The sequence below is a fragment of the Amborella trichopoda genome, chromosome 2 (assembly GCF_054954075.1).
Source record: "Amborella trichopoda isolate Santa Cruz 75 chromosome 2, AtrichopodaSantaCruz75HAP2 v2.0, whole genome shotgun sequence".
In the NCBI taxonomy this organism is placed as follows: Eukaryota; Viridiplantae; Streptophyta; class Magnoliopsida; order Amborellales; family Amborellaceae; genus Amborella; species Amborella trichopoda.
The window spans coordinates 65,068,687-65,093,713 of NC_142337.1; the positions used below are offsets into that span (position 1 = coordinate 65,068,687).

Here is a 25,027-nt window from a genome sequence, read left to right on the forward strand (position 1 = left end):
TAACACACGCACGCATCTGGTTTATTTCAACTATAAAATTCATTACAAGGATGGAAAGATTACACTGCCTCTCCACTGAGTAAACATGATTATTCAAGGGGTTATGAATTTTGAAATGAATCCTCGATATTACAATTATTTTCAACCAGACCAGAATGTACCGTGACAGGATTTCCAAGCTCCAATTTAAAACCACTTGAAAAATAGGGAATATATACTATAATCCAGCAGATTATGGAAAATCATAGTCCATGGTGGTCATCACTGTCCATTGAAACAATAAGACAGTAACAGAGATAGTAGGACCCAATAGAACATGACAACTCCAAATGCAAGTCCTGCTCTCACTCTATCGCTGTCTATACTCTCATTGGACAGCGATCATGCCCTCAATGGATCATGGTTTTCCATGTTCCATACGATTACCGAATTCTTTTCCCAGGAAAAGAGATCCATATACACTAATCTTCTTCTCAAATGGATAAAGAATAGAGTAAGATGCTCTATGCATAGAGATATGATACACTGGTATAATCCCACTTATAGTTACATGAGATGCTAGAATGTTACTCCACTAATCTCAAACAAGCTGAACAACTGCAGCTACTCTTAATGCTCCTGCTTGAACGAGATCAGCAAGTTCATCAAAGAGCAAAGCTCTTCGCCAACCCCAACCCTTGGGCGCCTTAGGTAATAGAGTACCTTCCTGAACACTTGCAAACACCATGACTTCTCTCTTTGATGGACAAATCAACTGCGATTAACAATGGAAGTTACTATCAACCTAAAAACTACAAAAATGGAAGTTTATCTTGTAGATACCCCAATATACATTTGCATTTCCTTCTGATAGTTAAGTAAAGGTAAAGTAATTTGAGAAAGTGCACGATAATACAATGGGAAATGGGGTCAATAAAGTTCAATAAATGGACGGTGATGGATAGACTGATAGAAAGTAGGACCCGGTTCAGGGTTATGTCCTATTCTGGTTGGTCCCTCTCTCTGTCACCTTCATTTGATTGGTCAATTCATCATTCCACAATCCATTGCATTGTAGCACAATTTCCCAAAATTGAAACCCAACTACAAGTCATGTCAGGACTAGTAAAATAAACAGAAGCATTCACTACCTGATAACGAGCTTTAACCTTTTCTCTAATATCTACATAGGGATAAACCTGTAAATTGAAAACCCAATTTCAAGATGAATTTCTGATATAGCAAGCAGTCTCATGTCTATGTTCACTGTGATGTTTGTCATAATTAAGGGAAATATATCAAATCACACCTCAGAAATCAACTACATTTCACCCAACAAAATATTACCCATATAATGATGTGTACTTTGATTGACTATTTGAAACTGGATGTAATTTGATCAATTTCCCTATAATAAAAAATAACATAAAAAAGAAAATAAAAAAGAAAAACGAAAGATAGCTGACTTTTCTTTGATGATCTATTGCCTCTGCCTTGCGTCGATGGAGAAATAATCCTGAAATCAACAGAGATCAACTGAGTTCCCAGTTCAAAACGTGGTTCTCCCCACATACTACACATGAGCAAAAACGTACCAATTGTCCGGCGTCCTTGGGGGTCTTCATCACTAAATGCCTGAGCGCTAACCTGCAAAAAAGAATTTCAAAGCTCACAGCACATGTATATATATTAGGGAACCCAAACATTCAACAGAACTGGTGGCACTTTGCCTACCTTCCACAGAGAACCTGCATAAAATACTTCTGGGGAATGCTTGACTTGTCCATCACTAAGCCTGTGCACGTCCTCAAATTCCACCCTGCAAGGTTTATTTGCATTATCGAAATGACACTAAAAATTCAAGGTCAAACGAAACAAAGCTCAGAAACAAATAACTAGCCAAAAGAATTGCAAATCTATCTAAAAAGGAAATAGGTATACACATGGAGTCAAAACTTCAAATAGTATGGAAAGCTCTTTCCACCCCACGAAAAATAAGAAACAAAAAAATTGATGCCTGAGCTTACTAGAAATGCAATCGGAGAATCAAAACTTCCAGCACAGATCTCTGAATATGCTTGGATATTGATATAATAAGTTACTGACAGTGGCATTGGATAATCTGGAAGTTTTTCTTTGGATTAATAACAGTAAAAGATGTGGAATTGCCGAGTATGTGTTACAAAAACTGGTGTTATAGAAATTCATACAAAAGAGGTTACCTTGTCCTGATAGTTTGTGAAAGCTGGTATACAAAGGACTCTGCCAGTTATGTCTTGTTTGGGAAGCGAGCCCACTATTGTGCTTGCCTCATGCTACGCATGAATGAAGGAAACACGTAGTGGGCAACAAAGTACGAAGATATTGTCGAAGATGTGTTCGAGTTGCCAGGTCAGAAGGGGGATATGCTTGCCCAATTATGATGACATTTTTGGAATCTCCTTCAGCCAAAAGGGCGAACCCCAATAGCAAAGCCTAGGCTCAGGCTATAGTATATTTTTTTTAAGCTGTTCACTTTGTATTGATTAAAATGGAGTGTACAAAATATGAAACTACAGCTCTGGCGGGTGTCCTATACAAAAACCCCGTAGGGTCCAAAAGTGCTATACAGCTTATAGAGTAAAGACAAAGAGCTGTGTTAAGTACAACTCAGGATGACTATGCCTTCAAGAAATTGACAGGTGGAGTTCGATAAGGCTCCTTAACCAAAAAATTGGTAGCAGCATTAACTTCCATAAAATTGTGCTGACATGAGACCCTAAGGCCCCTACAAAGGTGTGATATTTCATCAAACATATGTTATAATCTCCAAGGGCAGTAGGTGGAACCGGAGGCCCAAGCACTAACGTTCTAGGAGTCTCCTTCGACCATCAAGTGGGGGCTCCAATTGGGGTTGAACTGGGGTTGAACTTTCAAAGGCCTTCCAAGAGGGCTAGGGCCTCGACTTGTGTAGAATCTGCGATACCAATGGGGAGGAAATATGAAAAATTTGATGGGGCCTGAAAATGTTTACAGTGTGGCACCTGTTGTGGCTTCCAAAGAAGCCCCCAATGCCCATGCCTGGGATGCCCAAAGAGCATCTGTCAAAATTGAGCTTTGTGACGTTGCTTTCAGGATTAAGATTTGCAAGATTTGTGGTTTAGGCCCCACAAAGTGAAGATAGATGTCAAGTGGTCCTTCAATGGATTGATGGTGCTTTCCTTGCTTTCAACGACGCATCTATTCCTTTCCAACCATACGAGCCAAAGAAAAGTTAACAGGAACATTTGCCACAAGTGTAGATCAGATCTGTGGCTGGGAAGGAAGGTAGAGACTAGGATTGGAATAGTGCAGGAGGTGAGCATGACCCGACATCAGCCAAAGAGATTGAGATGTGGGATACTAGAACTGTGAGGCGAAAGCACAACATAGGAAGAGACAGTTGATGGATTATTCGTGGTACCCACACATTGCAGAGAAATAACCCGCTCCGCATGTGGTCCTGTGTGAGTTCCTTGTTCGAAATGACCAACCAGTTGGAAGGCTTGGAATTTTGATGGAGCTTGGGTAACCCAGGCCCTTGATACTAGGGCAGGAGCATCATTCAATTGGTTTAGTGTCTTGTAGAGAGAGAAGACCAAGAATAAGCCCAAAGTGGAAGGGGTCCAGACCTTGTCCCTGCCTGAGAATAGTATGATATAGTTTTAAAACTATGCCAGCAATGAGACACGCTCCAGAGCCTCACTATCATTGAGGTTACGCCTAAATTAGGGTGCCAGACTGTTCAAGTTGCTTTTATTAGCACGAGACATTAGCCTCCTAGTTGGTAGAAATAAGGCAGACATCAGGGGATTCCTGTTCCAGGAGTCGAGGGAGTAGTCATAGTTAGTTCAAAAGCAAACCCCTGTTATGGCTGCATAATGGATTTTGTAGGAGAAAGCATGGAAGCGACTGATGATAGCTTTCCAAACACCCAAAGCGTGGTTGTTGGTTGTCCCACCAGGTAGCCAGCCAAAAATTTGGGCACCATATCAATGTTTTCTTTTGAGAATGTTAACATTGTATTACTTGAAAAGAGGAAGGAATACAATAGATAGAGGGAGGAGAGGACCGAGAATACCCACGAGACAGGTATCTCAGTCAAAAAATCGGTTCACTGACCCTGTACAAAATATATCCTTTTGAAGTGGCTGTATACAAAAGATTGAGGTCTCAAAAAAATGGGCTTATAAGCACGCCCTATTACAAGAGGTAGCAAAAAATATCTAGTGTCCTAGAAACCTCTGTGGTCCAGAGCAAGGGCACCATATCAATGTTTGACCACCGTCCACCACATTGGTGACTTTCTGGGGCAGAGTCCACAGCCCCTTGGCAAGGGGAGCTCTGTTGCAGCCCCTTAGCTTTCTGATCCCCATGCCACCCCTGGACTTAGGCGGACTGTTTCCCAACTAATGAGATGAAATTTTTATGGGGCTCGCAAGCTCCTTTCCATAAAAATCCTCTCCTCGAGCATTCTAGAGTGTGTTCAATGGATGTAGGCATTTTCAACAGAGATATCTGGAAAACAGGAACACTGGAAATCGTGGGCTTCATTAAGATGATGCAGCAACCAAATAAGAAAGAGATACTATCATGTGCTCAATCTCTAGACAACTGGACCCCAAATGGGTGGTCTACTCTGAGAGGAGGAGAAGCTATAGAACATATCATGGCTGTATCCAGAAGAAAGAGGGAGATAACCCACCTTGGCGGAGGCCCCTTGAAAAGTGGAAGAAATCATGGGGATGAGGACTTCTGTTAATCAATATGGAGAAGAAAGCAGAGGAGAAGATTCTTGACACCCAAGAGTGCCACATTCAGCTGAGGCCCATCAGAGCCACAGCCTTTCAAAATCCAATTTGATGAATAGGAAAGGTTTACCAGAAGGTGTCTGGCATGGATACATTTGTGAGCGATCACTGCTCCATCATGAATCTGTCTTCCTTGGGCAAAAGTGCCTTGAGTTGGGCATGTCTTGGCTGAGCACATTGCTCAGAAGCAAGCACTTAGTGGCTTGCACGAGCTGTTATGAGGCTGATGGGCCAGAAACCCTTTCTCATCAGCTCTTTCAAGCTCGAGGATAAGGGCAACGAACGTGGAGTTCATACCCATATTGATGATACTCTTTAAGAAGTTACAATACTTGTACATATATATGGTTTAAACATGAAGATATCAAATGAATAAAATTAAAAATAATGTTGCATCCCCTGATACACATAATGTAACAATCGCAATATGGTATGAAACGATATCTGTAATATGAATCACTAATGTGGTACAACCAGTCAAATGCTTGTAGTGGTATACCATAGTGGTACACGAGATAAACATATATGACCGCTTTTTAAAAGGTTAACTGTTGTATTGTGCGTAAGTGTTTACAAAAATAATCATGCAGTCCATCGGGTGGGTGCTCTTTACAGTTCCCAAAAAATGCGTTCTAGCTGAAGCTACACAAAAATGACTCAGAGACCCTGTAGATCAAAATAAAAACAAAGATAAAACCCTGTCCAAAAATAGGTAAAAATGGGACCGATGCTCAAAAAGGTGCCAAGAAGGTCATGCTATTAAGCAGGTCAGCTGTTCCAGATAGTGCTCTGGCTTTAGCGAAGCTATTTGCTTCATGGTTTGCCCCGTGCCACGTACGTCGAAAAGGGATGTACATATGCCTGCAAAGATCGGAAAATTGGTCAAAGATGTGGTGCAGCCACCATGGACATGTTGAATACTTCTTAGCCTAGGATATGACGTTTTTGGAGTCCTCCCCCACCACTAACCTACTAGACCAATCCACCATGACCCTTTTGATGCCCATGCCCTCCAATTGGGCTATAGACTCAGCGCTAGTGGAATCAGTTTAGCCAATGAAACCGGAGTAGGAGAACAAAGTGGTGCCACTCTGGTCCCTAAAACGACCACCGAATCCTGCCAGTCCAAGGTTGCCAAGGGAGCAACCATTGAAATTAAGCATGATACTACCATGTTCAGGGGGCACTACAGTTGTGATAAAGGGATTTTGATGGATGAAGTTTCCAACATTTCCAGCCAGATCTGAAGAAAATCATTAGCAGCATGGTGCCTTAACTCTTCACCTTTTCAAGTTTGTGGCCCAAAAAATGACAGTGGCATGGATCCGGTCCATTATTGTCATGCCTAAGTTTTCCCTTCCTTCAAATGTTCTCAGATTCCTTTCCTTCCAAGTAGCCCAAATCGTAACTGTGATAGCTGCACGACCTGCAACAAGCCATTTGAAGAGGTGGAGAAGATGAGCCCAGAGGCAGGAGGCCACTTGCAATGTAAGAAAAGATGATCATTGGTATCCTCCACGGCTTTACACATGATACATCTATTAGGAATAGGGATGCCCCTTTTCTGCAGCTGATCAAACTGTGAGGACCCTCTTAGAAGTCGCCAACAAGCAGCCATGAGAGAGAGTCAATATCATATTTCTGGCGGAGTACTTGCTGCCATAGGCGGTTGCTCCAAGTGACACATCTCCACCACCATTTCCCAATAAGGGCTTTGTTACCTAGTCCGAGACTACAAATGCCCAGCCCATCCTGTCTCTTTGTTAGACAAACCTAATCCGAAGATAACAGGTGTGCCCACCACTCTCAGCTGACCAAAGGGACTTCCTCATCTCCCTCAAGATGGGTAGCAACAGAGGTCGGGATTTGAAATAGGGACATTTGGTAGATAGGGACATTGGAGAGGGTGGCCTTGATAAGGTTTAGGTGGCCCGCCATTGAGAGGAATCTACCTTTCCACCCAGCCAACTTAAGGTCAATGTTTTCCACCATGGGATCACACACCTGTTTTCTTGGCTTGCCAATGCAAAGAGGGAGATCTGGATAGGTTATCTATCCCAGAGCCTTGGATATCAGCCAAGGTTTGGACTTGGATGTGGTCCATGGCCACCCTTATAACTTTATGTTTGGCCCTGTTGATCTTGAGACAGGTGGCAAATCCAAACACCTAAGGCACACCCAAAGAGTCTCCTTTTGTTGCTGGGTGACGTAAAAAAAATCAGGGTGTCATTAGCATGATGTACGTGGGAGAAAGTAAGACCTTGGCTGCCAACTTTGAAACCTTCCAAAGGGCCTTTTTGGAATAATCTTTCAATCGAATGACTGAACACCTCGGCCACAATAGCAAAGAGGAAGTGGGAAAGTGGATCCCCCTGGCTGAGGCCCGTAGATGATGGAAAGAAACCTTTAGGGGAACCATTTACTAGGATAGAAAAAGACGGGAATGAAACACAACCACTTGTCCAATTCTGCCATTTTTCGCCTAGATCCATCTTCATACGGATTTCCTGGATAAGATCCCAAACTACATGGTTGTAGGCCTTCTCACAATCTAGCATATGATCACTCAGGGAATTTCGCTAGATGTCTCAAGTGTTTGCACTCATGGGCTATGAGGGCACCATCAAGGATCTGGCGCTCCTTAATGAACCCTGGTTGGGAGGGGGAGAGATGACGTACCCTAGTACATCCCTCAGCAGGAAGCCAAGACTTCAGAGAGAATCTTGTAGGAGCTATTGAGAAGACTAATGAGCCTGAAATCTCACAGGATGTCTGTGTCTTCAATTTTTGGAGTCAAAGCCATGAAGGTGGCATTCATGGCTTTGTGAATGGTTCCACGCTGGTGGAATTCATGGAAGAATGCACAGGTATCAGGGCCCAAAGAGTCCCAGAAATTGCTAAAGGGGGCCACCAGGAAACCATTCTGGCCTGGTGCCTGGTCTTGGCCAAGACTTTTTATAGCATTTTTTGGAGAACCTTTTTTCAGTTTTTAAGAAACCCTAGACCCAGAATGACCGACCTGTCTTTCCTTCTCCAAAAAACCCAGGATATTCTTTCGATATCTAAGGGTTTATCGAAGAGGTTAGGCCATTCTTGGATCCTTTCTTGGATCTAGGATATGGTATTGTAGCGCCTTTTACAGTTTGCAATTTTATGGAAGAAGGCTATGTTTTCGTCCCCAAACTTTCACTTGAGAGCACTGGAACCAGAAGACTTCCTCTTTTCCTCAAAAATGGATTGGTAATCCATTGGCATTGATACGGTTATCTCTTTCTACTTAGGAAAATGTTTAAGTTACTTCAATTGAGTCCAGATTATAAACGATGGCCAGCAAGGAGGCTTTTGCCTGGCTGAATTTCCTTCTTGAGGTAGAACTTTAGGGTTTAGCATCTGCAATTTTCTTGGTAAGCAGAACCCACCCACCCCTGAACAGAGTAAGACGCCCACCAATCCCTAATGAGGTTTTTGATGTTTGGTTCTTCTAACAAGGAGAGTTCAAATCTGAAAGGTTAATTGGTTATTACGGTTGTGGCAGTATCTAAAAGGATAGGTTTGTGGTCTGTTCTCGGCCTAGGGAGGGCTACGGAGTGGGTTCCTAGAAAAAGCTCATCTACTTGGTAGAGACATGACATCTGTCAAGCTTAGAAAGCCAAGTGGCCTCCAAGTGGTAGAACCAGGTAAAAAGTGAGCCACTTGAGGGCATATCAATCAAGCAATTTCTGGAGATGAACTTCGAGAAATCAAACATAAACTTGAACTTTGTTGTTGTTTCTTTTCGAAAATCCATCTGGTAACATTGAAGTCACCTCCTATGCACCAAGGAGAGCAAGGGGCAGAGACAACCCTATCAAGTTCATCTCAGAACTAGCTCCTGAGGGATGGGTAATGGAACCATAGACTGCTGAGCTTTTTTTTTGTTTTCGATGAAGTTAACATTGTATTACTAAAAATCACCCCAAAGTATCGGGCTTGTGTACATCCAAAAAATTAGGCTCCCCAGCGGGGAGCACCTGTAAAAAAAGAGGAAAACATAGATAGTGATTGTGACGTTGCTGTTCATCAGCCAAGAGTAGTGACTAAGGCTGCAAAAAATTACTCAGTCACTCGAGAATTAGCACTTTCTTTGGCAAGTGAGTTGACATGTAAATTGCATTTGCGCCACACATGATTCCAAGATACCACAAGGCCTGAGCAGAGGTGGAAAACTTCTTCGAAGATATGCGCTAGGTACCATGGATAGGGGGCGGAAGCACACCCCAATGAATTACATGGATGGAGTCGCCTTCAATGATGAGGGTAGGGGGGCAGCTGTGGTTAAAAAGTCTTAAGGCCTTCTAGCAGTGCCAGGGCCTCAGCCTCTTGTGAGTTTGAATGACTGATAGATTTGGAGAATGAAAAGCAAGGTCTGAACTTCGTGATTTCTCCATAGACCACCAATGCCGGCCGGCCCTGGTTAACGAGAGAACAGCCATCAAAATTCAATTTGGTGGCCCATTGATCAGGGGGCTTCCAGCAAGAAGCTCGAATGGCCCTAGAGAGAGATAGGTGTAGAAGGGGAAGCCAGTCCTGATGGAATGCCAAATAATGAGTTCCTTTGAAAATCTTGTGTTTAGAGGCCCAAAAAATCACCATCAATTTGATCTTGTCAAATAGAATTGAGAGGCGTACTGGCAGAGGACCTAGCATTTCCAGGCAGACCATCTGAAATTCTCTTAAGGCATAGGCAATGTTGGAAAAAAAAGGTTCAGCCTCCTAGGCTGCCAAGGGTCCAGGCCACCTAGGCAGCTGGGTGGGTATCTCTCCCCTAGGTGGCCCTTTTAGGACATTGGGGGTTTTAGGCCCCAATAATGGTGTTCGAGGGCACAAATTGATCTTAGAAACCATTTTTTCAAAAAATACAAATAAAAACATTATCCAAGTACTTGAGACATCATACATACATTAGTTTTAAATTTAAATTGAATTACAAATCTAAAACTATAAAAGATCTAAATATGTCCATTTCCCATAATCAACATTCTGCATTATCAGTTCATCATCTTTCATAGCCATTTCAAGCCACAGAAAGTAGAAGGTTGAATACTTCTCGTTTTCACAATAAATGGAGAAGTTTGAAAAAGATTTCAATCTTTAAAATCTCAAAAAACTTTACTTTTTGGAGTCTCTCTCTCTTAAGCAAGAAAATTCGTTTTGGGGGGTTGTAATGCCCTCCAAAACCCTTTTACCCTCTTAAAGAGAGGGGAAATGACATAAAAGACCGACATACTTTCTTAGGGTGAAATTACCATTTATACCGTAGAACTTCTGGCAACCGAGGAAACCGCTTCCTCAAGATATCTAAAGTGACAGCTACATGGGCAAACCTGCCCTCTACATCTTTCCACCCTCTTACAAGGGCTAAGGGCTTGAGGCATAGCCTAGGCAGGTCCTCAGTGTCTGAGTGCCAAGGCACCTCAGCACCTAGGGCAATTTGGTTCTTTGTGGCTCCTAACCGCCTAGGCGACAGATTTTCAAACATTAAGCATAGAGTCACCGTGTGGGAGTTCATAATGGAGTGAAGGGCAGGGTCCTGAATGACCCAAATTCTCCCTGACGCACCAGCGACTTCGAGGGCAACCCATTGGTAAGGTATGCGGCCCCAAAATCCAAATGCTCCAAATGACAGATAGATTAAGGGAAGGTTATTTGGATTCTACCACTGCTATCATATCATGGTTGTATTTGCAACAAAATTCCTAGAGGGCGTTGTTTTGCAAAGTTCATGAGACCCTGGATATTCCACGATAACACCATGGTGTTTTGTTGGAGAAAGACACTAGGTGCCTAGAGGAGCATCTGATACCTTGACCAGCCCAGAGGGCCAAGTCAGATAAGGAGGACCTCGGGTCTTCCTTCTCATAGGAGATGCCGAAAGAGAGATCATGAAACTCCCTCTTTCTTTTGCTTCTGTCGCTTACCTTGGCCTTCGTGATTGCATCCGCAAAGAAAAAGTTGTCCATGTCCCCACGTGAACCTTCAAAATGGAATCCCATCGCCTTTTCAAGACCTTGTGTATATCCCCCTGGGTGTGGTCAATATTTTTTTTTACTCAAAATCCACTAATTGAAAGAACACAACATCTGAGTCTTCAGAGGAGTCTACCTCAACATAGCATGTGACCTCAAGGAAACAAGGGTCATCTCTGAGTTAGGAGCTCAAGATTCTGCAGGGTAGGGACAAATGCGTGGGTGGTCTTTGGTCCAGTGATGGTTTAGAGAGGATTAGGCCCTCAGGTTGATCAAGGTATAGGGTAGGGTAGCAATCAAGGTTACCTGGGTAATACCTATGTGAGTCCATGTGGTTGAGGTTGTAGTATCACTATGGCTAAGGAGGGGTAGAGGTGGGGTGTACAAAATATAAGCGAGGGGAGGGGATATCCATGCTTTGGAACAGGGAGTATAGGCCCCACGAGGATGGAGGGGGCTTGGAAAGCAATGGGGAAAGGCTACATGTTTTGGAATGGGAAGTATAGGCCCCATGAGGAGGAAAAAAGGCTAGGGGGGGAATGGAGATGCATTTTGAGAAAAGAAAAGCAGCCACCCTTGACCCTGGCTCTTCTGAGATAAAGGCAGTGCCTCCATTACCAGAAGAGGGAGTTGCAAAAGTATGATCAAGGCCCCAGGTGGGGGTCGTCGGGGGTTATAGGAGGAAGATGAGGTGTAAGACCATGGGAGGCGAAACTAAAGGACATGAGGATGGGGAGGTCAAGGGGTTAGAGTTTTGGGAGGGTTCGGATGAAAGGGGTAGATGTTAGACTTTGAAGTTGCTGTCTTTTGGAGAGATCGAAGACGAGGATATGGAGTGACAAAAGGTGAGATGGGGTCCACATGTATTTCATTGGTCAAAGTGGTGGGACACCTGTCTGTTATTAAGTTCTCCGAGGTAAGGGGTAGGTGGGTCTCAGGAGGTGGGGCTTGGAACTTGAGGGGGCATGAGCTTGTGTGGGCTAGAGTTTCTGGGGTGGGGCAGCTCCATACATATGATGGCATAACATGTGATGAGCAGGGTAGTGGGATAACAGTAGGGAATCCGTGGGTCACCAGTGTGGGTTGATCTTCAAAAATGGGGCAACGTGGTGCATGGACCAAGGGGTGCATCCACCGCAAGAGGTCATGGGCTCGAGGTAGAGAAAAGAAGTGGTCCCTTGGATGGAGAAATTGATGAGAGAGGGAGCGCCATTTGGAGGGGTGCGTAGTGTCCGGGGCTAGCAAGGTCAATAGGATTTGATCCAAAGGCTGACATCTGTCCCATCACGTGGGCCGACGTATGAGTACGCCGGGGGTGAGGATCAAGTACCGATGGCTCCTGGGGTACGGAAGGGGCTAGTAGAAGTGGTAGGGCCTCAAGATTTGAGGGTAGAGGCAGGGGGGAGGAGTGAGCTGGATCTGCTGCATGTGGGGTGCAGGGCTCGAGGTAGGGGCTCGACAAGGATCCTTAGATGGAAGGCTTGATGGGGAAAAATGTGCCACCAAGGGGGAAGGAGATGCACCTAAGGACAGGAGGCCATTTGAACTTGAAACACTTACCGCAAGCTGTCCCGGCAAGTGGGTAGAGGGGTAGGGTAGCATTATAAGACAAGGGGGTGGTGGGGGTCCTCTGCGAGAGGGGTTGCGATGGGCATCATCGGGGGGCAGTTCTCTAGGCAGCCGTTGGACTTTTAGTGATTACAGGAAGGCTGAAGAAGATGGTGATGATGTGCACATGGTAGATACAGGTATCCTACTTTGGGGGTGAATAGGAACCCTGCGATCTTGAGATGGGCGCTGGTAAGGCCGCCTTCTATATTTCCTGTGGACTGCAGTAATCCTACAAGGGTCTTGGTTTTGCATGGTTGAGAGCATGGTCACTGCCATGGTGCCGGGAAGAGGGGGACGCAGCATCCCACAAAATGGCAACACAGTAGGTATCTAAATCCATAGAGAGCCAGAAATATTCAGGTATAAGGGTGGGATTGATCGTTTGAACCAACGTTTGGATGGAGAGGATGGGAAGATACTCGGTGGAATTCCATTTTACAAAGATGAGGCCTCTACCGTTGGTTCCCAATTTGTTTGAAGGTTTCCAGGTGCCAGGCATGGAGTGGAATATTGGATATGCCTATCCACACTTTGAAGGGTTGAGCAGCCCCCAACGGCTGTGACCAAGTAGAAGTAGTGAGAGTAGTCCCTTTGAACATGAGGTTTCAGCCATGGTGCCGGGAAGAGGGGAACGCAGCATCCCACAAAATGGCAACACAGTAGGTATCTAAATCCATGGAGAGCCAGAAATATTGGGGTATCAGGGCGATTGGTCATTTGAACCAATATTTGGATGGAGCGGATCGGAAGGTACTCGGTGGAATTCCATTTTACAAAGATGATGAGGCCTCTGCAGTGGTTCTCAATTTGTTTGAAGATTTCCAGATGCAAGGTATGGAGTGGAATATTGGAAATGCATATCCACACTTTGGAGGGTTGAGCAGCCCCCAACTGCTGTGCCCAAGTAGAAGTAGTGAGAGTAATCCCTTTGCACATGAGGTTTCTGCTTTGGAGGGTTCTAGTGCTCGATATTCCAAGGGGAAGGAGAACAAAAGGTGTCCTCCTATGATTTTGCGGCAGTTCAAGTGTGACTCCATCCAAAACTGCTTAGCCCCATTTTTCAATCCCCCGTACATCGTGCCTTTGGGGTTGAAAAGACCCAATCAGCACCTTTCTAAGACAACGTACTTTCCTTACAATAAGATCACACTTAAGTTTTATAATATAGGGTGTAGAGGAGTTTTGAGAGCCGATGGGGTTGGTGCATCTGAAGTAGAGAGCAAGGAGGATGGATAGGCTAAAGGTTGAGCTGGGGGGGGCGGTTCTCTGAGTCGCTGAAGTAGCTTTCCCTATTGGCCTTAGCAGGTGGATGTGATTATGTATAGGTCAGGAGGGGGAGGGGAGGAAGAGGAGGATAAATTCAAAGATAGGTAGGGTTGTCGGTTCATGAGCGAGTTTGACCTGCAGAACAGGAGAACAAGGTTTGGAGGTTGTTTTTTGGTTGGGTGGGAGAGATACATTCCTCTCCCAGATAGAGAGAGGGAGTGGAGGGACAACGAGCTAAGCTAGAGAAAGATGCAGGGACTGGGAGTGACAATTAGCTCCATTTGTAACCATAATCTTCTGTGGCGAGATCCCCGCCACACGAAACCAGTGCTCCCCAAACCAAAATTCCATACATTATCTCATATAATGATATATATACATAACATAATATGAATATTTTAAAATAGTTTAAATAATGAAAACATATTCATGTGTCAGATAGGATGCTCATGTCAATATTTATGTATTTAATGCTTTGGATAGTGTTAAGAAGTTGTAGTCCTACTCATCCTATCCGTATCCAGCTTTGTATCTTAAGTTTGAATACGTTAGCAGCAAGAACAATAGAATAAAGCCACCATTTGCTTTTTAATTGAGTGATAACTTTGCTCTTTTATAATGGATCTGGTTTCAGAAGAGATATCATTAGCTCACAAGAGATAAAATATAGTCTAAGATAACTAACCCAAAGCGAAAGGGAGGAAAGCTTCGCAATGGGGTCCTTGAGTCCAAGAAGATTGTGGAACCTTCCACATTTTCCCATTCTAACCCAACGCCATGTTTCCGTTGCTCCACAGTCTGCATCGAAATGCCACTAGTACTTGCAACTGAAGCTGGAATTCCTGTTGTTCTAGACTGCAAACTTTGCTCATACAACCTCCCTGATTGGCCTGGAATAACAGGGACGCAATTGCTACCTTGGCTTAACCCAACAAGGGCCGTCAATCCATCACCAGAGGCATCTCCGCCATTCAAATCAACCCTTCCATCTGATTCATCATTAGCATGTGACTGTTGGCAACTCCTATTGCCGAGCCCGAAAGGGACTCGAGAAAATACAAAACGTGTTGGAGGCCAAGCTGGAGCTGGAACCAATGTTGTTCCTCTTCCTATACCAGCTAATCCATCAACTGGTCCCCTCACATGAACACGAACTGGTCCATATAGCCCACTTGCTTCACCTTGGGCATCAGTTAAGTATAGATTACCAATATTGTTGGGTCCATTGTTTCGATCATGGTCATGCCTGTAATAACTTGAGGAGCTACCACCATGTGAGAAGCCATATGGCTGTCTACATGCACATAGAATGCTCATTAGGCTGCAATGTTTGCAGGTGTCAGCACCTATATCTTGCACCCGTTGACTGAGAAGTGTCTGCATGAAAACCAATTTGACTTCAGAGAGAGAGAGAGAGAGAGAGAGAGAAATTGGTGGCTTCAGTTTGGCATGTCATTACAAATGTAAGAGAGAGAGAGAAAGATTATTGGTTTTCAGGTTGGCATGTCATTATTATCGTTGTGATATGTGTGTGTGTCACAGAGATAGAGAGAGAGAGAGAGAGAGAGAGAGAGATGGAGAAAGAGTGTTAATTTTCACGTTGGCAGGTCATCACTGACGAGAGAGTCTCACTGGTTTACAAGTTGCAATTTCCTCATCAATTAGAGCGAGAGAGAGAGAGAGAGATGGTTGGTTCACGTTAGCATGTCACTACTGGTATGCGTACGCATGTGCGTTGAGAGAAATTTCATATTCAGGGTAATTTTGTTACTGATGAGAGAGCAAGTATTAGTTTTCTTGTTGCAACTTCATTACTGATGAGAGAGAGAGAGAGAGTTGGTTTTCAGGTTAGAATGTCACTCCTGATGTGTGTGTGTGTGTGTGTTAGGCGGAAAGAGAGAGAGAGAGAGAAGAGTTCATTTTCAGGTTGACATGTCATTACTGATAAGAGAGAATCAGTGCTCGTGTTGCAATGTCATTACTGACAAGAGAGGGAGAAGAGAGTATTCATTATGAGGTACAAATGTGAGTAATGACATATAATATATCATGAAAAAGTATGCTGATTTTCTAACCTGAAGCCAAAGACCATCGCACACAGCTTTGCAAGGGAAACCCAGTTCTTCGAGCTGCCTTCGCACATCCAGCAATGCGTCAAAAGACATATTACAGTATAAAAGGGATCCCCCTTCAAAGATGCCAAGAAATGCATCATACTCCTCACTGTGTATATTAGGCCTCCCCTTGACATAATTTGGTGCCTGTCTTCTACCAACTACCCTGCCACCCCATGATGGAGAAGGAGATAAATTGCATCGTCCCCAATCATTTAGCATAACCCCATTGCAAGGGGACACAATAGAAGAAGTCGCTTTTGATTCATCCCTAGAAACCCAGATATCATGATTTCCATGGTATGGTGAACTATTTTCATCTGATGGACCCTCCTCCATAGAAGCATCATTACTACTCATTCTACTTTCCTCCATATTTTCTTGCATTTCCACATAAACATTGCATGTCTTGATTGTATCAAAACCACCATGCAAGTTACTTGGTAAATTGGGCGCCCCAACTTTGTTGTTTGCGTATTTTGAACCTACACTTTGCTGGGAGCATGACCCTTGCTGCACTTTCAGTGGTTCATTGAAATCTACTACACAATCAGCGAGCTCAACCAATATCTTATGAGCTGCTTTGTGCCCTTCTTGTTTATCGCATAAGCTTATCCCTCCTAAGCCAGACTCTAGAAGTTGTTCATTAACACTTGCATCGACCAAATTCTTCCCCTTAACAGAAACATTCTGAGAAGCACTAGATTCCGCTTCTGAATTTGGTTCTTCACTATTATCTGCCTCCAATAACATACTTTTTGCCAGTAGGGCGTATAATGCCAGCTCAAATCTTCAAACAAGAAGAAAGGGTTTCACTAAACTTGAAAATCCAGATTATGGCAGGGGTTTGTCTCTCTTACCTTTTCTCTTCACTGGGTACCCATAATTCATCTGAAGTGAGAAGAGCATGCAATGTTTGAGAAGAAAGTTTAGGGAGAACCTGTGCAACAAAAAGACTCATATTATTCGCACTACAATTAGGAAATTGTCCCTTAAACAAACATGTAATAAGCAATCCCGCCTTATAAAGTGTAAGAAAAGTTAATCTCATGTACGATATCCATCTCAAACAAATTCAATGCCCTTTGGAAAAGAAATATTGCAGAGCAATACATAACCATAATACTCACCTAGGTGGATAGGCGTTATATTACCCTAATGAAGTTTTACAAAAGTTGCGTCTCCAGTGAGTGCATTATAAGGTATGCTGTGGAGTTCCACTCAACAGTGTTTGTCAATTCTCTTATTCAATGCTCGATTGTTTATTTAAGTATCAGCATTCAGAAACCGGAAATTACACATATAAAATAAGATAAGAGTTTTTTTTTGGCAATAATGAAAGCTTAACAACCTCACACTCAATGGACCAGGATTACACCCGAAGTACGACTCTCAAGTCTCAAAATATACAATCAAACTCAAGAACAAGAACCACCAGAATCAACTTGACCATGTTCCTTGAGGTCATAATGATTCTCAACATGGGACTCCACTATATATGGATTCTCATCCTTTCAATTCTTTTCACCAAACTCTAACAATCACTCTAACAATACAAACGAAGCTCCTTCCCATGGGATCCATCCAAATATGCACTGTTGTGTTTAATGGAAATTGTCGAATTGACAAGTTTGTTCCACTTAGAATAATATTTCAAATACTTCATATGCTTTTTTGTGACCCTTTTAATGATGTTTCAAATGCTTTTATACTGCTTCATGTCATGAAATTGATTATGTATAACCACTTGTTGAAGCCTAAAGGGTACTCTCTGCAAATGAAACATACTGCCAAAAAGCCATGCTGAAATACAAGGATGCTTTGCATTTATAACTATGGTCAGCATTGTTAACTTGAAATTGTTCACAATTCAATACATCTTGGATCAATTCTTGTATTATAAAAAGCACAAGACAGCAAACGAGATCCAGAAGAAAAAAAAATTCACTGCCTCAATACCAGAGTCATGGTGAACCTTCACAGCATCAGCTAAAATGCTAAAGGATTCATAGCATGCAAAAGAAAATCCATGTCTAACTAAAGCACCAACCGAAAGTGTTCAAAGAACTCTGTGCAATATGTTATAAGCTTCTCTAATTGGTCCGGAAACAATTATATAGGAATATATGTGAAGTACCTCCTTCAACTCTATGGTACCACTTTGACATAGGTAGCCCCAACAAGCATTTCGTACACGTTCTCCATGTATCCCGTAATCTTGACTTTCCGCAAATATCTGATTGGTAAACAAAACAATTTGTAAAGCTCAGGAAATGTGATATGATTGCAGAATCCATGGTGAATGTGTGTAAGGAAGCATGTGAATGAGCAAGAGAGAGAGAAAGAGAGAGAAAGATGCTGACCTGATAGGCTAGAAAATTCGATGTCCATAATTCAGATATAATGAAGTCCGTGCATATCGCACACAGATCCTAAACATGGGAATGTGATATGAATGCAACAAAGTTACAAAAAATGACAAACATAGATGAGTATAGCCAAATTGAAAATTTTATGAGGCCTGTTTCAACTCCATGATCCTAACATCATTTTCTACCAATGACACCCGAAAAATAAAAATTCAAAGAGAAACACCTGAAGGTCAAGAAATGATGCCGCTGCAAGAACACGAAAAGCATTATTATCATTAAGCCTCGGGTGATGCCCATAAAGGTATGCCAAAGCCATTGCAATAGCTTCCGAGTTAACATTATCATCATCAATATGCAATGTGACTGTTGGTGCGTTTGCCTCTTTCCAAGGACCTTGAAGCATGTTCCTGCCAAGCATGATGCAGCAAGTTGAATTTGCACAATATCAGTATCACAAATAAAGCAAATGATTAAATTAATAATATTAATCCATATGTACCTCCAACGCATTAGCAATTGATTCAGTTGCACGCCAATGGTCATTTACACAAATTAATCAATCATGAGAGGAAAGCTATTTACATGAAAGAAGGTGATGGTATATAACTTTAGAAAGAGTGCACGCATAGTTGTATGCTTTGGTAATTGATTCCTTGATTCAATTAATTATAAAAGGTCAATCATTATCTTACATCGATTTATGCCCCGTGTCACATAAAAATGGTGGGTATCTCTGTGCACATGTTTGTGAAGTGAAATCTTGACCAATTTGTTTTTGTAGTTTGGAAATGCTAGACATAACGAACATTAGAATGAAGGTATTTCTATTTATCTCCATGAATAATGCTTAAGAATCTCCTTAGAAAATAAGAATATGCAACAACATCAGGATACCCACTAAAATGACAGAACATATTAGACTCTACGGATCTGAGAGCATTCACGACAACTCATATATATATATGGCCACCCATTCTTACACAAAACAATATAGGACAAATATATAATTTGACCGCCCCCTCATAACTCTACACAAAAGACAAATATCAAGCACGGTAAATTGACTAACTAAATCACCAAAAATCATCATCCAAAACTTATCTTAACTATTTGAGGTCAGCTACACGAATCTGGTTCCACCATTCTACTTTATCAACCATCATACTCTCAATCAGACCGTAAGTCATCATATCTCTTCTCACTACTTCCATCCATGTCCTTTTGGACCTTCCCCTTGTCCTTTTAGAGCCTCCCACTTTAACCAATTCATCCCTCCTAACTGGTGTTGTATTATCGCCTGTTGGAGTCTACTTTCCCTCATCTTATCACGTGTTGGAATCACCCCTAAGTTCCCTCGTATGTATTCATTCTGAATTCTATCATTTCTTGTCTTGCCACTCAACATCCTCATCTCATCACTCATCCTATGGCAAGTAAATAGGTTGACGTAAAGTATGGCTATGAGGAAAAGGATTAACACCATCAAAAAAATATATATATGGAATTGCAACGGGATCTGGCAGGTCAATTCAACAGCAGTTGAGATTTACTACTTCAAGGTATATAATACAGACCCAAATATTAAAGGTGAATCGTAGCATAGCATGGAAATCAGCTTTGGAAAAGGAATTCATGGCTATGTCATGATTCTTATGCCTCTATTACTAAGAGAGGTACCAAGAATGACACAACATCGTGTGTAAAAAATAATATAAGAGTAACCAGTCTACATCAGAATAAGTTGTCTTGTCGAAGTAGTTTTGAAGACATTTCTTTAAGAAAGGAAACAATGTTATTAAAGATGAAAATTCACCACAAAGTTATGGAAACAAGGAAGGGGGGGGTAGATTTAAATACCTTAGATGCCTCTTCCCAAGGGATGAATGGAAGTAATAACTGTGATGAGCAATAAAAGTGGCTTAACATGTGAAGGACAGGCATTATGTTGCATTGAGTGACCAAAATAAATAAATACCCTACAGGCTATTGATTGCGAGTAGGATCAGCATTTGGTATCATATGATAGACACATTTGATCACCTCAAGTGGCCATTGTCTTACTAAGTTTGGGATGTCTCATGGAATAACATCCTGTGCATACTTTTGCAATGAAATTGCAAAACCGTCATATTGATCGCTTTTTGAAATAAAAAGCAAAATTTAATTGGGTTTTGGGGGTGCAGAAAACACCATATGAAGCAAAATAGCCACAAAAAAGAAAAACAAATAAAAAGTCATAGAGAAAAGAAGAACAAGAGTGGATGGAGGAAGACATTAAGAATAATGGTGCTAAGATCATAACAACACTCGATCATAATACATTCTCAACGCATAACCAACAAAACTAAAAAATCATGCATCTTAATTTGCAGGTTGCGCACAATTGAGTTCATAAAAAGTATCCACCATTAAACCAACCACAACTGAGGGAAAAAAACAAAATATAAATATGTGATGCAAGAGAGAGAGAGAGAGAGACCTGAAATAGGAGCTACGAGAGAGGATGAGGCGGTGAAGGTGGTAAGAGATACCCATGGCCTGGACAACAATATCTGAGAAAGCCCCAGCATTGAAGCCCTCTGATCGAATGTGATCACAGAGAGAGCCAACATTGCAGTCAAGCGCTCGCAATTCTCCACTGCTTCGATCATTATCAGATTGTTCGGGGGGTATAGAAAGCTTCACACCATTCATGTAACAACGCTGCTGGGTATACTGCCCTTCCATTTCCGTAATCACCTCAGAAATTCTCCACCTTTATGTAAAGGTAGCCCATCAAAATGGTATTCGAAAGACACCCATCATCCGTTTTTGGAAGATATCATGGCTCGTCACATGGAATTAATTCTAGAGAGAGAAAGTTGGCCCATTTCAATTCATGGGGGGCTGCGGAGAAATCGGGCAAAGACCCATGCTTTCATTTTGCAGGCATTCTTGGAGTTCACACTGGACCGGTGTAGAGAGAGAAAACTGAAAACTCTGGTTGCAACGCCTTTCCTTGGTGTAACAAAGAAGATAAGAAAAAGGCTAGAAAAATCAGAGGGTGTGAGACCCACCCATTGTTCTGTTTTTTAACCAGTATGCATTTTAATTGGATAAGTTGTAGAGACAGAAAGTAACAGGCCCATCAATCATAGAGAATTCAGAGAGATACTCAAAATCTGATTTCGACCAAACTTTGTGAGTTTTCTAGAGAGATGGATTCTGGAAGAGAGAGACCCTTATTTCCTTGTAGAGAGAAAATATCTAAGAGGGAATGAGAGAGAAAGCTTCCTAACTGTGGCGTTTAGTCACAGAAACAAAGAACAATAATCTCTAAATTAAGAGGGAGAAAAATGTTGCAGTTGCTCCAGAGATTTCATGGCGCTGGAGATGAAAAGAGGTTAAAAGAGGGCATCGGTTCGCTCCGTACATTTGATCGTTTGGACTTTGGACCACAAAGTTATTCTTTTCTATTTTGGAAAGGGTGAAGTTCGTATAAGGTTGCCTCCTTATACTGTAGAAGTCCGGTGACCTATAAAATCTACTTAGAGATGTCGTTTAGGCATTGAAAATCTTATGATGGCTCAAAATCTCTTTTAATCTTCAGCTAAAAAATTTAAATTTTAAAAAATAATACAGATCAAGCAGATTAATAAATACTTGAAAATAGAACGTTTATATGACTTTTTACGATATGTACTATTTTTTTAACTTAAAATTTTTTTTTTTCTTTATGTCCATTCATCTTAACGTTGAGTTTATCGGTTTGAAGGTTCTTCTATGTGGAACACTGTCCACTGAGTAAACTTTGAGATGCACCTTTCCTCAACAGTATAAAGTTGCAATCACAAACAAACTTTTTCTTTTGGAAAAATAGTCTATCATAATATATAAAGCCTCGTCTCAAAACTTACAGATAATTGTAGTTTTAGTATCAGTCAAATCTTTGAATTGACATTTCCGCCTTACTATTATAGTTGTGAAAATTTATTAGGATAAATATTAAGATTTCAAGCTCTTAAAATAGTGTATATTGTAACAAATTATCCATACTATCCATTTTACTATCAAAACAAGTGTTCACGGATCTACAATATCTATGCCATTTTTTTATCTTTGAGTTTTATAGTCAATTGGACATTGATTTTAGAAGCATCGTAGAGATTTTTTATACCCAAATTTCTTTCCATACGAGGATTAGAGGTGATGATTTTGTTTGTTTTCATAAAAGCTAGGGCTTATATAAATTGGCATTTTTTATATTTTTTGGGTAGTTAGACCTCAAATGTTTATTAAATGAGCATTACCAAAGCCTCATCCCAGGAAATTTGTGGTTCTAGTGTCAAAAACCTTTAAATGGGTCATCTCGACCTTGAATATAATATTGTAGAAAAAAAATAGAATTTCTAGCCCTAAACATAGTGTATATTCGAACGCGTTAGCTAGACCATCTATATTCAAGCATTTACCAATCCACAAAATTGTACGAGTTGGGCGAATGACGGGGATTAAACCCGCCCATAGTGGATTCACAATCCTCATCCTTGATCTCCTTGGCTACATACATACCTATTTTTTTATTTTCTATAAATCTCGATAAAAAAGTAGGAAGCTTAAGCCCGAACCTAGGGAATTGGTCGAAGACCAAGTCCTCCAAGTAGTTATTATTTTCTTTCCCCTAAACCAACACCTCACTCGCCAAACAGCTCCTAAATGAAAAATCATCATCTTAGATTGAGGGAAAATATATGGTCTTACAAGATATATTATTTTGAGAATTTGAAATCTCTTTTTTTTTTGTATCTATATATCTTGAGGTCGAGGTGATTAGATTGGAGGGCTCCCAACATCTTAGCACTCTCGTCCAGAGGAGGTGTACCTTACTTCAATAATGCAAGGCTTTCAATAATGCAAGGCTGAAATCTTATATAAACTTCATCAATTATTGAATAACAAATAAAGTAATAATTAAATGAGATAAATTTTATATAAGGTCGTGACCTTACACAATAGAAGTAATGCATTTCAACAATCTAATTAAAAAACGTGTTCCAAAGTTGGAAAACCTTCAAATTGATCATCTCGAATTCAATATTTATGAATATAAAAAAAATAAAAAATACGTCTTCAAATCGTGCATCTTGTAACAAGTTTTATGGATTGTCTATTTTCAAGAATTTCAAATGTTTGTAGATATGCTTGATCTACACTATTTTTTTAAATTCAAATTTCATAATTTGGATGAAACATGGACTTTCAAGCCATCATAATCTTTCCAACATCGAACCTACATCTTATTAAAAAAAATTAAAGGTACGCCTAACTTATACAGTATAAGACAGACACCTTATACAAACCTTACATATGAATTAATTCCTCTCTAAAATAATATATTTATTGGGTCATATTTAATCGAATTAAAATTTCAAAATTATGAAAATATATATTTGTATAATTTCAAATTAGGGTAACGTTAAACAATCAAAGTAAGGTGCACATCTAAATCTTGATAAATAAATAAAAAATACAGTTATAGTGCAGTAAACCATTATGATTGTCTAAAAATCTATTTTATAAGAATTTCAAGTCGTATAAATGCTTTATTTTGTAATAAGTTATTTAGATTGTCTTATTTCAAGATTTCAAAGTCCTTATAGATACACTCAATCTACATCATTTTTTAAATGGTGCGGTTTGTATAGAGCCTAGGCTCTAAACAATCAAATTAGAGCCTACCTTTAAATAGTGTCTACCTTCAAATTAGAGCCTACCTTGAAACAGCCTTAAAAGATATTTCCATCTTTATTTATAAAGTTTAAACATTTAAAAATAGTGTAGATCGAGAGATCTATGAAAACTTAAAAATGTTGAAAATTGAACATTCAAATATGCATTACAAAATGCATTGTTTTCAAAACTTGAAATCCATTTTTTTCTCATTTGCATGTATCTTGATGTTGATACAATCAATTTGAGAATATCTGAGTATCAAAACAATCTCTTATGGTGAAATTTTTGAGGTAGGCTCTAATTTGATTGTTTAGAGCCTCAGCTCTATATAAACTTTTCCCTTTTTTAAAGATCGATTAGAGTTGAACATGAATTTTAAAACCATCACAAATTATAGTTGAACATGAATTTTAAAACCATCACAAATTAGAGTTGAACATGAATTTTAAAACCATCAAAAATGTTTCTAATACAAAAACTACATCTCTTCGTAAAATTTTAAGGTGTGCCTTACTTTAAGTAACGGAAAGTCTTATTTAACTTGTTTTTAATATGGAATGAAATTTTAATTTACATGGCTAGTAGAATTCGATGCTGCATATGATTAAAACTATCACCTACCCAAATAAAAAAAAAAAGATTTCAAGGGTCACTGTGGATAGATTCACATCTCAAATTTCTTTTTACTTTTAAAAATTTTAGCTTGCTTTAAGTTTGCATGAATATGGGGCGTGCCCTCACCTGGGTAGACTTAGGGAAATTTATCAAAATTCCGTTAGAGATGAATAATTAAATATTTTATTACATATTTTAATTTAATTTAAAGTTGCAATAAAATATACACCCTCACGAGTTGGAATAGTTGTAAATAGTTAATCTCTTAATTATGTATTTTAATCAAAATTTAAATGAAAATAAAATTGTTAATTAAAATATTCCAAATACCCTTCATATTCATTTATATTAAAAATATTATTTTGTTAATTTTATCTAGTGTGCTCTTTTAAATATGTGTAGCCCCAATTTTTAAACGATTAATAAAATAAAATAATAATAATAAAATCAAACAATAATATGAGCTATCTTAGAAAACCAATTTGTGACATCACACTTGAAGTTATTTCAACTACCCATTCAAA

The 25,027-nt window shown here is 40.5% G+C and overlaps 1 protein-coding gene across 1 annotated transcript; it reads right to left on the bottom strand.

Moving 5' to 3' along the window:
* Positions 1–20: 20 nt before the first annotated feature.
* On the bottom strand, positions 21–21,725 carry LOC18430306 (BTB/POZ domain-containing protein). Its single transcript, XM_006840465.4, has 12 exons — positions 20,656–21,725; positions 18,400–18,583; positions 18,168–18,236; positions 17,942–18,040; positions 16,665–16,744; positions 15,766–16,594; positions 14,376–15,067; positions 1,714–1,798; positions 1,575–1,626; positions 1,446–1,495; positions 1,131–1,178; positions 21–754 (listed from the first exon to the last, which is right to left on the bottom strand). The coding sequence occupies exons 1-12, from the start codon at positions 20,901–20,903 to the stop codon at positions 581–583; spliced, it is 2,610 nt and encodes an 869-aa protein (XP_006840528.1). The 5' UTR covers positions 20,904–21,725; the 3' UTR covers positions 21–580.
* Positions 21,726–25,027: the final 3,302 nt, after the last annotated feature.

Excerpts from the sequence above, each read along its gene's own strand:
- LOC18430306 (XM_006840465.4), bottom strand. The coding sequence starts at position 20,903 with ATGGAAGGGCAGTATACCCAGCAGCGTTGTTACATGAATGGTGTGAAG. Across the intron at positions 18,237-18,399 it reads CATCATTTCTTGACCTTCAG|GATCTGTGTGCGATATGCAC; the intron begins GTGTTTCTCTTT and ends TCCCATGTTTAG. Across the intron at positions 16,745-17,941 it reads GTACCATAGAGTTGAAGGAG|GTTCTCCCTAAACTTTCTTC; the intron begins GTACTTCACATA and ends TTTGTTGCACAG.